The sequence below is a fragment of the Saccopteryx leptura genome, chromosome 1 (assembly GCF_036850995.1).
Source record: "Saccopteryx leptura isolate mSacLep1 chromosome 1, mSacLep1_pri_phased_curated, whole genome shotgun sequence".
Classification (NCBI taxonomy): domain Eukaryota; kingdom Metazoa; phylum Chordata; class Mammalia; order Chiroptera; family Emballonuridae; genus Saccopteryx; species Saccopteryx leptura.
In genome coordinates this window covers 161,592,001-161,604,243 of record NC_089503.1, presented here as the reverse complement: position 1 = coordinate 161,604,243, position 12,243 = coordinate 161,592,001, and the positions used below count along the sequence as shown (strand labels likewise).

General features: G+C 39.5%; 1 protein-coding gene across 4 annotated transcripts in view; it reads right to left on the bottom strand.

Moving 5' to 3' along the window:
• NADK2 (NAD kinase 2, mitochondrial) overlaps positions 1 to 12,243 on the bottom strand; it is an 89,024-nt gene that overhangs the window by 57,507 nt on the left and 19,274 nt on the right. For 2 of the 4 annotated variants that reach the window (XR_010750486.1, XM_066379051.1), the window contains exons 8-11: positions 9,282 to 9,347; positions 7,868 to 7,963; positions 758 to 813; positions 584 to 637 (exon numbers count right to left, since the gene is read on the bottom strand). Coding sequence is in view for 3 of the 4 variants with exons in the window: in XM_066379051.1 (XP_066235148.1) it covers positions 584 to 637; positions 758 to 813; positions 7,868 to 7,963; positions 9,282 to 9,347 (272 nt within the window). In the remaining variant the exon portion in view is untranslated. The remainder of the gene's footprint in view (positions 1 to 583; positions 638 to 757; positions 814 to 7,867; positions 7,964 to 9,281; positions 9,348 to 12,243) is intronic. The other 2 variants (XM_066379064.1, XM_066379072.1) reach the window with 2 other exon arrangements.

Genomic DNA, 12,243 nt, shown 5'->3' with positions numbered 1-12,243 from the left:
AGAGACTCTGCAGACTCCCTGTGCCCCGTGAGGAAGCAGGGGAGTGGAGAGTTGCCGTCTTCCCACAGGGAGTCACCAGTTGTTCTGGGACTAGATCACAGATGTTCAAATTCCCTGATGAGTATCCCTTCTCCCAACAGGACTAGTTCTCTCAAAGGAGCCCGGAAGGATCTGGGCAGGAGTAGGTAGAAGGCCAAAGAACATTTTTGAGAATGTGAAGATAAGCATTTACAGCCCCGTGAACTCTTCATTCAGGGGAAATAATGGCACACCGAGTTCAGCTGTGCGTTCCCCAGCCACCAGATACGTGATTTTCTGTGTTTCCCTATTCCCCAGGGCATATTTTCAGTTATGCTGTTCCTGACATAGAGGTTATATTTCATGGTTGACAAAGATCATAATATAAAAGTTCGGTTTAAAATTTCTTCTTGTTTAAATATATTTAAAGTGATATTAAAAGTACGTTCAAGTTCAAAAAAGTACTGTGCTTTGCTAATCAGACAAGTATACATCATGATAACATCCTAAAATCAATACAGAACTTCAATGAAACTGTTAGTAATTATGATTATTTGTTACTGACCTTGCTCTACCAGTTCTCTGTTCAATGGAAGACTTAAATTTCCTTGTCGGTTTGCTAGTGAAAAAGAAAAGGGGAAAATATCTTGATTAAATAGAATGTTTCCTAGCATCATAAAACATATACATTATATAGCATATTATAACTGTAATATACAATAGCTTTATTGGTACTCACCAATATTTAAAACATCTTCCACAGCCTGAGTTGCAACTCTGTTAATATTGAATGACCTAAAAACAAACACCACATAAATTCTTTGTTCCAAAAACATACTAAAAATGAAAAAGAAATAATCTACTTGATATACAAAGAACTCTTAGAAATTATCAGGAACAAACAACCAAACGGCAATAGCCATCTCACTCAGTTTTAAAAAGTGGTCAAAGTACATGGGTAAACATTCAGATGTGCAAAAATTAAAGGCTGATAAATAATGACTGGCATGAGTATGTGAAACCAGCATCGTCATACACTGATGGGGTTACATATAGAAGTAGCAGTCAGAGAGCAATTCTGCACTATTAGAATTTACAAAGAACATATTCTTCAAGCTAGTCATTTATCCTAAAATACACTTGTACATATAATATACAAGAACACATGCAAGGATAGTAACTGAAGCATTGTTTATAATAGCAAAGCAATTATATGTAGCAAAACCCTCAAATACATCTAGCAATAGAAAGCTGGTGAAATAAATTTATAGCTACTCAGCAGAGTACTATAAAGGTATTATAAAGAATAAAATAAAACTACATGTGCTAATAAAGAGGGATAACCAATATATTGATATTAAGTTTAAATAAAAAATATTATATAGTATATATGTTACTTCCCTGTTTTACTTCTATTAAAAAACAATTATACATATATATGGGGTTTTTTCTGGAGATTAGCACTAGAGGTATGAAATTAAAGAGACTGGCTTTTTGCCTGGTTCCTGGCGGCACAGTGGATAAGGTGTCAACCTGGAATGTTGAGGTTGCCAGTTTGAGAACCCAGGCTTGCCTGGTCAAGGCACATATGAAAAGCAACTGCGAGTTGGTGCTTCCATTCCTCCCTCCCCCCTGCCTCTCTCTCTCTCTCTTCTCTCTCCAAAATCAGTAAATATTGATAAAATATTTTAAAAATATATATAAATAAAAAATAAAGACTAGCTTTTCATTGTATATACCCTTTTGTAATATTTAACATTTTTAACATGTATAAGTATTTATTTAAATCATAAAATAGTTTCCTTAAAGCTGGGAAATCCTTTGCCAGTATGATGCTTTATTTAACCACTTAAAAACAAATGTTAACACAAACATGAATGACTTTTAAAAGTAGCTCTGTCCCGGCGTCTATAGAGATGTTTAAGGAAAGGTTTAAAAAAAAAAATCTAGGAAACTTGATGCTTCTCATCTCCTCTCCTCCCCCTCTCTCCCTTCCTATATTTCTCTTTCTTAAAAAAATAAAAATTCACATTAAAATGAGTTATGTTTATTAGGATTCCATGGAGTTAAAATATATAAAGGACAAAAGATTTTAGTAACTAATATCTCCTTACTGTGGTTAAGATTTAACTTCAGCCCTGGCCAGTTGGCTCAGCGGTAGAGTGTGGTCCCGGCGTGTTAAAGTCCTGGGCTCGATTCCTGGTCAGGGCACACAGGAGAAGCACCCACCTGCTTCTCCACCCTTCCCCTTCTCCTTCCTCTCTATCTCTCTATTTTCCTCCCGCAGCCAAGGCTCCATTGGAGCAAAGTTGGCCCAGGCACTGAGAATGGCTCCATAACTTCCACCTCAGGCGCTAGAATGGCTCCTGTTGCAACAGAGCAATGGCCCAGATGAGCAGAGAGCATCCTCCCTGGTGGGCATGCCAGGTGGAACCTAGTCGGGCATATGCGGGATTGTCTGTCTGCCACCCCCACCCCCCCTTTTCACCTCGGAAAAATTTTTTAAAAATTTAAAAAAAGATTTAACTTCAGAGAACAAAAGGCTAAGGAGATTTGCTGCAATGCTCCTAGATTGCTATTACTAGGAACACCACATTCCTATTATTAGGGATACCACAAACCAACCCAAACTAGGCCTCTGATTTGGGATTAAATTAAGACTAATTTCCTGTGGTTAGACCCTGGATCTCAGCCAATTCACCCAACCTTTAGAAGTGGTTTATATTCTTTTTTAAAAATTTTTATTTAGGCCCTGGCCGGTTGGCTCAGCGGTAGAGCGTCGGCCTAGCGTGCGGAGGACCCGGGTTCGATTCCCGGCCAGGGCACACAGGAGAAGCGCCCATTTGCTTCTCCACCCCTCCGCCGCGCCTTCCTCTCTGTCTCTCTCTTCCCCTCCCGCAGCCAAGGCTCCATTGGAGCAAAGATGGCCCGGGCGCTGGGGATGGCTCTGTGGCCTCTGCCTCAGGCGCTAGAGTGGCTCTGGTCGCAACATGGCGACGCCCAGGATGGGCAGAGCATCGCCCCCTGGTGGGCAGAGCGTCACCCCTGGTGGGCGTGCCGGGTGGATCCCGGTCGGGCGCATGCGGGAGTCTGTCTGACTGTCTCTCCCCGTTTCCAGCTTCAGAAAAATGAAAAAAAAAAAAAAAAAATGAAAAAAAAATAAATTTTTATTTATTGATTTTACAGAGAAAGGAGAGGGGTAGGGAAGCGAGAAGTATCTCATAGTTGCTTCACTTTAGTTGTTCATTGATTGCTTGTTGCTTCTCATATGTGCCTTGACCAGGCTAGCCCGAGTTTTGAACCAGAGACCTCAGCATTCCAGGTCAACACTCTATCCACTGCGCCGCCACAGGTCAGGCAGGTTTACATTCTTCATCAAAGACAAAGTGTGTGACTAAGCAGCAGTTAGCTAGCACATGACCACTTTTTTTCTATAACTTTTACCATTCTAAGAGTTCCCATTTGAAATCAGACACACCTTTGTACTACAGATAACCAAACTGAAAGACAGAGTCTCTCATCTTCAACAGCTGTAAAACTTTCTTCACTTAACACCTCCTCAACCCTTCTTTAAGTCTGCTAGGACAGAAGGTATGGAGGAGGAGGCCTGGGGACAGTCTTAAGAACTAACAAACAAGCCCTGGCCGGTTGGCTCAGCGGTAGAGCGTCGGCCTAGCGTGTGGAGGACCCGGGTTCGATTCCCGGCCAGGGCACACAGGAGAAGCGCCCATTTGCTTCTCCACCCCTCCGCCGCGCTTTCCTCTCTGTCTCTCTCTTCCCCTCCCGCAGCCAAGGCTCTGTGGCCTCTGCCTCAGGCGCTAGAGTGGCTCTGGTCGCAACATGGCGACGCCCAGGATGGGCAGAGCATCGCCCCCTGGTGGGCAGAGCATCGCCCCCTGGTGGGCGTGCCGGGTGGATCCCGGTCGGTCGGGCGCATGCGGGAGTCTGTCTGACTGTCTCTCGCTGTTTCCAGCTTCAGAAAAATGAAAAAATAAATAAATAAATAAATAAATAAATAACCAAAAAAAAAAAAAAGAACTAACAAACATTATGATTCCACTCAATAGTACATCTCCCAGTGTATGAAGCAAACCACGTTCCACAATGGGAAGGGGACTGAGGTGTGGCAGGGAAGGGGGATACTTGACAACATGATGGATCTTAATCTTTATGTTCTTTCCACTACTGAAAGGCTGAAAACTAAAACTATCAAAATTACACACTACTGCCTTGACCATACATGAGCACTTCTCTAAGATTGGTAAATTAACCTTGACGATCTTCAATAAAATCTAGTGACTCATCTCCCAACTGCGTGACCTCTAGACAGCCCCCCCTCCACTGACCAGTCAGCAATGGAGGGGGCATCAGTTTTGTGGTCAAGCACTCAAGCACACTTGTGCTCGTATACAGGTCTGACACTCATGAGATATCAGCGTAATTATTTGTCCCGGCTAAGCCTCAATTTCTTCCTTTACAAAACAGCAATATTACTATACACTTTCCTGCAGGTTTCTATAAGGATTACAGTCAACGAATGAAAAGCCCTTAGCACAGAATATTGAAAGTAGCAGGCTCTAAATAACTGGTGGTTTGCATTATAACAAATAAAATATTAACAGAATCACAAAAGTTCATAGGATAAAGTAGTCTTATGTTCCATTTCCCTCACTTTGCAGAAAAGTTGTACAAGGTGGCAAAGCTAGTCAGTGGTTTGGCCAAATCTCTCAACTTCCAGGCCAGTACTCTTCTCAATTATATCATTTGCCCATTTTTAAAGGATGGGAATACAGAAGAAAAGGGAAAGGCTATGGAAAACTATTTCTAATTCTCAATCAAGTTTTCAACCAGTAAAACACCATGTAGAGCAGAAGAAATGTTAGGATGAATTAAAGCTGTTCATTGTAATGTTTTAATTTATGAGATGGTTAAAAAATAACTTTATAGTATATCATATGATTAAATTTATTGTTTAAAATAATTAGAAAAATAATTTTAGAAATGTATTCTCACTGGCCCTAGGGAGAATAAGATATTAACCAATCTTTTAAAATGATACTTCTCATATTTTCCCAAAGATTTATTTATTTGATTAAGACTAGGATTTTTTTTTTTAAGATGTTAAGTTATTCGGTCCTTATGAAGTGATATGATGTCTGAAAATTACTTCATAACAACATGGGATGGAAGGAGATAGGGGGACAGAAAAAACAAATGGATGTGAGTTGGTAACTATTGAATCTGGTCAATAAGTACATGAGGATGAATTGTGCTAGAGGAACCAGATCCCTGTGAAGTTTTCCCACAGAGTGTGACATCTGAAGACTGGATTTTCCAGCCAGGCCTGGAAAGTGGAGGGTGTTCAAGTATTCAGCACAGAAAGAAGCTGCACTGAGCACAAAGAAGAAGGGCAGCAAGAGCCTGGCTTGTGCTGGGAATCGCAAGCAGCCTACAGCATCTCCAGTGTGTGTGGGGGGAGGGGCGGGGGGTGGAAGGCGCAGCAGGCTGCCAGGGCACCTTCAGTCATATTTAAAGGGCCTTACACGACAGACTGAGTAATCTAGACACAGACAGGAGTCAATGAAAGGTGTAAAGCACAGAAGGGGTAGTCAGAGTTTATCTATGTTTTAGAATATACAGACGATGTATGAATTGTGCAGCTGAAATCTGTATAATTTTATTAACCAATGTCACCCCAATAATGTCAATATAATATTTTTTAAAAGAAATATTACTGTTAGTGGTACAGATGACAGCCTGAAGACTAAAGGGTGAGGCAGAGTATATTCACTAAGAAGATGGGGGCCCAGGCCGAAAAACAAGCAGGAGAAACTGAAAGGGGCTCAAGACCCAGAGTGCCACTCACTGGGTTCGAGACTGGGGCGTGCAGGGGGCGAATAAGGAGGCTCAAGCAAGGCCTGGAAGAAAAGCACTTACCCTCTAGCACCATGATGGCGAACCTATGACACGTGTGTCAGCACTGACACACGTAGCCATTTTCGATGACACACAGCTGCAAGCGGCCGCATGCCAGAGAAGTATGGGGCCACATGCCGAGAAGGATGTTTCATCCTTGGCTCCTGCACAGCCAGGTGCAGTAGCCAAGGATAAAACATTTGCTGTAGTGTAGACACTCTGTACTGGAGGTCTGTAGGCCAAAACAACAGAATTCGGGCACAGAGCGTCTAGTTCTGGGACTTCCGGTTAGGCCATTAGGGGATCTTTGACCTCACTTCTGGCTGGTGGAGCAGGGAGCAGCGGAATGCCATGGGGGATGCATCTCTGGGGGCCCTGTGATCGCCATTACCAGCAACCACATAACCACAGCAACCATCATCCAATCTACTGTTCTGGGGTGTCATGGATTTCTAATTAACCATCATTACTGAGGTAAGTGAGGAGGAGGCTGGGAGAGGTGAGGGCCTGTGCTATGGGTGCCATTTCCTGCCATTAGAAATAGCGGCAGCCATCTTAATTTACATAAGATGCAACTTGTAGAATTTCAAGACAGCATCTGGGCTCAGGTGTTTGTCAACTTGAGGTCAAAGCTTGAGAATCTGGAAAGATGCCGCTTGGAGAATCAAGAGGAGTGCCACTAGGAACAGGAAATTTGGAGTGCCTTGAACCGACTACCAGACACTTTTAGCACCCTGAAAAATATAGCAATGGCTTTACTCACAATTTTTCCCTCTACGTACTTTTGTGAGACCTTATTCTCAGCATTAAATAATATCAAAACCAACAAAAGAAACAGATTGACAGATGAAGTTAGTAGCGCTTGCTTGGGCTTGAAGTGTACAAAATACCAACCTTCAATTCAAGATTTAGCCAATGAAATTCAGCAACAAAAAAGTCACTAATAGGCAGGTTAGTTAAAGAATTTCCCTTCCCTTTCACTTATCTTAGTTCACGGCACCCCACACAAGTTAAATAATATCAAGACCAACAAAAGAAACCGACTGACAGATGAACAAAAAGTCACTAAGTAGGTAAGTTAAATAATTAGTTTTTGGTTTATTAAATACAGTTATATATTACAATTATACATTTTTGTTATTTAAACTATAAATATCGCAAAATTATGGTTTTTTTCTCGAAGTGACACACCACTCGAGTTATGCTCAGTTTTTTGGTGAATTTTGACACACCAAGCTCAAAAGATTGCCCATCACTGCTCTAGCATGTGAACTCAGCGTAAACACTGATACTAGCAAGCAATGCAAGGAACACAGGGAAAAAATCCGAAGACAATACATGCAGTTTTAAATGCACTGAATTTGAAAAGCTGGATCCCCATTCCATCTACAAAGCAATTTTAGAACGTGAGTGTAGTCAGGAGAGAAGAGTGCTCCAGCAGACTGAAGTCTGGGAGGCACCTCCTGTGTGCTGGATGCAGAAGGACCACCCAGAACGAGGTTATAGTGTCAACAAGATGCTGGGGGCCCAGGGGACCTCTGGTTAGGCCTCCAATGGACAAACCTCTAGCATATGTTTTTTGTATTGTACTTTCTTTCCATTTTTTTACTGTTATTTAAATATTTTGCACTGTAAAAAAAAAAAAAAATCTATGTACTACCAAAAAAATTCTCATTTTATTTTATTCTTTTTACAAATCTGGTAAGGTAGGCTAAATAATGACCACAACTAAGCTGCTGCTGTAGTCTAAGAAGTCAAAGCAAGACTCGGAGGCCCAATCCAAGTGAAGCAGAAACTGAACCAAGCGACATAACACCACCAGGCGGCCTCTTGTGCATCAGAGGCCTCAGATATGCCGATATGAAGTAACTCATAAGTCCCATTACTGAAAATATTTCCCAAAAGTCAATAAGCAGCATCCCGAGTGACTCACCAGGCCTTTGATCCTGTCCCAGTACACAAATTGAGTCCTGAACTTTTCTGTTTTTCCCATGGACCATCATCAATGGAAATCTCATAGTAGGAAGCCCTAAGAATTGAGAATATAACACTGGATTTGCTGCATTTATGGCTCATAGTAAACAAGACAAACATCGTTTTTTTCAGAACTGATGAAATCTAAGTAGGCCAGCCTGACTTAGACATACCTTAGTAGGCACATACATCATGACGCTAACTCTAATATTAAGTGAAAAAGTTAAAAAACTATCCTGCATGTCTGCATCCTTCTCTGATCTACATGCTCCTGTCAATCAAGACTTTAGTACTTTAACATCTCACACCAGGGCATCGGGAAATTTTTTGCCTGGTGCTGCCGCTGCTACTTCTATGGAACCTAACACGTACAGAGCCTTAGCTCAGAATTCAAAACGGAAACACCATTCTTCCTGAGTTTCTTTCCTGGTAGATAGTCCGTGATGTATTTACATCTGAATCTAATCTTTCAAGTTATCGAGAATTCCTGTTAAATTTTTGTTGAGTTACATACTATTTATTGTGCCTTTTGAATTGATAGTAAGATAACAAGCTTTAAAGAAAATTCTTAATCCGCATTCTAGTGGGCAAAACTAGAGATAAAACTAAACTGTAATTCCGTTAAGGATTTATATTTCTTAGAGTACTTCATAAAATGAAATCCAACGGGTTTTCTGACACCAGCAGAAATGACACAATTCTTTAACTGCATGAAGATCTGCAACTCTTCCAGGAACTCCTGAAACATGTAGAAGTCTATTTTGTAAACTGTATCTTAAAATAATTGTGTTGCTAATTAATCCTGGGTTAATTTTCTCTAGCAAATAAAAAAGTTAAAATAAACCCTTAGTAAAATATAGCTTTTCAAAGTAATTATCAGACATATTTGCAAACACTAACACTCAGTGGATAATTTAATTCGTATTCTAACCTTTTCAATTTCTCCTGCCAAGCTCTGAATCTGCAAAGGTTTTACATGATAGAATTCCTTTTCGATTTTTATTCTGAACACAGCATTCTTCATAAAAGTAAAAGACAGAGGTTTCATAGTCACATCTAATCAATTTCATAGCTTTATTATGTCATCTTAGAAAATGAGGCATTTTAGTCACATTAGGAGCCTGTTATATAGACAAGCCAGCCGATCATTGGGGTGGCTGCTATTATGTCCGAATCACATACAAATCAGAGGTTAGAGGTCAGCGGGGACAGAGACACAGCGGTGGAGAGAAAGAAAAGTAATAGGTGAGAGATGTTGAGCCCAAAACAATGAGCAAGTTTAGTGTCATTCTCTCATGCAGGTTTATCAAGATTAGTCAACTCAGAATTTTTGTTTCAGGGAAATTATTTTTTAAGGCAGCAATAAAACTCACAGTCCCTTTAGAGTGGGTATACTTCTTCTTAAACTGTCCACTGCTACAGCCCAAGAATAAGACATTCTAGGTCAGAACAAATAGGAGAAAAGAAGAAAAAACTGGGCTTTTAAAATGTTCTTAAATCTAAGAACATACTAAACGAGGCAGGAATAATATTGCTACACTTCCTCTGTCCAAGCAACGCCCTCCAGTATGCAGGGCACGATGGAGACTGACATAAGGGCTGGGATCAGGAACACTGGCTTCACATGGCCCTTCTGAGGCTAACTAATTACATGACCTTGGCCAAATTATTTGAACTCTCCCAATTCCAATCTTAATCTTTTCATGGGTGAATACAACTACCTTTCTCACAGGGTTGCCATGAGCATAAATGTGAGCATACACAATATATGCAGTGCCTGACACACAGCAGGCACCTAGGAAGTTTCATCACTTGCTGTCTGCCTAAGAGTCTTTGTCACAGAATCTTTAAAAGGAAGTTCTAAGACCTTTAACGGCGAACCCTCTTTCAATAGCATTGGAAGACAACCCACTGCTGTCCTTATCTTAGTAAAGATATAAGGCATCAAAGAGCACAAAGAGAAGCAGCATCAGGTATTATTTAGGAGATAAATCGACCAATCACTACTGCCACAGAAAATAAAAGCGTTCAATCTGAACTCTCCTTCTGGGACTTCACAGAATACCCAGTCTATCAATTATCCCAGTTTTCCTTCTTTTATCTGTTATTCCATTTTTTAGTAAGTACAAACTATAAAGCAATGCTAGCAGAAGCTCTCAGAAGTTACACCTGTAAAATATACAAACTGAATGGCATGAACCCCTAAATGGCTCCCCTGGAGTAAATGCATAAACTCACAATGTTTTTAACTTTGCCATCTATTTATTTTAATAGACTTTCTCCAGCCTCATTTAAAGTTGTTGCTCTCTTCTATCTTGAGTCTTTAGCAATAATAACTAGATTATATTACTAATTAGCTGCATTTCCTTCCTTCTCTTTTCCATCACATAAATGAATCCATTATTCATTCCATATTGCTTCAAAGTTGACAGCAAAAAAAAAAAAAAAAATTTATAGACAGCATGTCTTACTATTAAAATAAATACATTTTTACAATTTAAGTTCTTTAAAGAATATATTTTTTATTTCTTTGAAGAAAAAAATTTACTTTTAATAATTTTTTAAGTTATATACTGTATTTTACTGCCACCCTCCAAAAAAGTAAGATACCATTACCTTTATCTTATTCATCTTTATATTCCTAGTGGCTTCCATATTACACATGGCAGAGCACAATATATTTTTATTGAATAAACTTAAAATTACATTAATCAAAATAATTACAGCCTGACCAGGAGGTGGCGCAGTGGATAGAGCATCGGACTAGAACACGGAGGACCCAGGCTCGAAACCTTGAGGTCAATGGCTTGAGCATCGGCTCACATGGTTTGAGCAAGGCTTACCAGCTTGAGCCCAAGGTCGCTGGCTCGAGCAAGGGGTCACTCGGTCTGCTGAAGGCCCACGGTCAAGGCACATATGAGAAAGCAATCAATGAACAACTAAGGTGCTGCAACAAAGAATTGATGCTTCTCATGTCTGTCCCTTCCTGTCTGCCTGTCCGTATCTGTCCCTCTCTCTCTCTTTCTCTATCTCTGTCACCAAAAAAAAGAAGTAGTAATAGTAATAATAATTACAACTACTCAAAAAAAATAAAATAAAACCCAAAAAACTGTTCGTATCATCTTGTGGAGTTAGGCTCCGTTTTCTTCAGTACCACTAAGAAGCCCTTGGCTAAAATGTGGATATCTTTTTCTTCTTTAAGATGAATTTTCCTCCCCATACTTAAACTTCTAAAAGAATATGACTTACATACAGAATTTCAGAATATGTGGAACTCTCCTCAGTAAACTAGGGGATCAACTACAATGCCTTCAAAAGGTCACATGGCTCGGGGAACAGGAAAGTGGGACACAGACTCATCTCTAACCTTCAGCCCTGAATTTACTTACAGACACAGAAAGGAGAAGGCACGTTCTAAGGGACCACCAAGAGTTAAATGAACTCTATTTTATAGCAGTCATTTCTGGTAACTAACACAAAAAAAGTTTTGCAAAAAAAAAATTCTACTGACAATTTAAGCCTAAGTTATATTCAACACCAACAAAACAAATTTCATCCATCATAAAACATACTATATGCTCTTAATGAAGAACTTGACTATCTTAATTTTTTGCTAATAATTATTGGTTACAAATCTTCAGCTGTCAATGCGCTTGCCTTATGATGTTGCTATGAGAAGGGTGCAATGATCACTTATGTAGTATTCCTGCCAAAAATATTTAGTCTAAATCTTATGCAGAGAAAAAAAAATCACACAAATCTAAAGTAAGGGATATTCTGCAAACCAACTGGCTTAGACCATTCAAACTATTAATCTCATGAATGACAGAAAAGGGGTGGGACTAAAGACCTGTTCTTAGTTAATTCTTAAAGACCACAATAACCAAATGCAATGCACGGTCTTTAACTGGATCCTGAATAAAAACAAGCAAACAAACAAATCAGCTTTACAGGACATTAAGATAATTAGGTAAGTTTTTAAATAACTTGTCTATAAAAGTTTTGTATCAATTGCAAATGTATGCCTAGTAAGTATATCATTCTCTTAAACATGCATATGATACATATAAATGCACCTATAACACAGATTAAAGGTTCTGGAAAATACTGCAGTAGAGAAACCAGAGTAACTTTGTCTAGCCTAGGATTTCACAAACTTTTTGGGTCATAGAACTTTTTATCCTCTTGATATGTATCAACATGTATGAAGGTTTCAGAAATAATTCATTAAATAATTCATTTCTGTTACTTGTACAGTGTTAATTATTCACAAATCTTAGGTTGTAGAAATTCAATAAATATCTAAAAAAAATAGTAAAACATTTAAATTCCAAA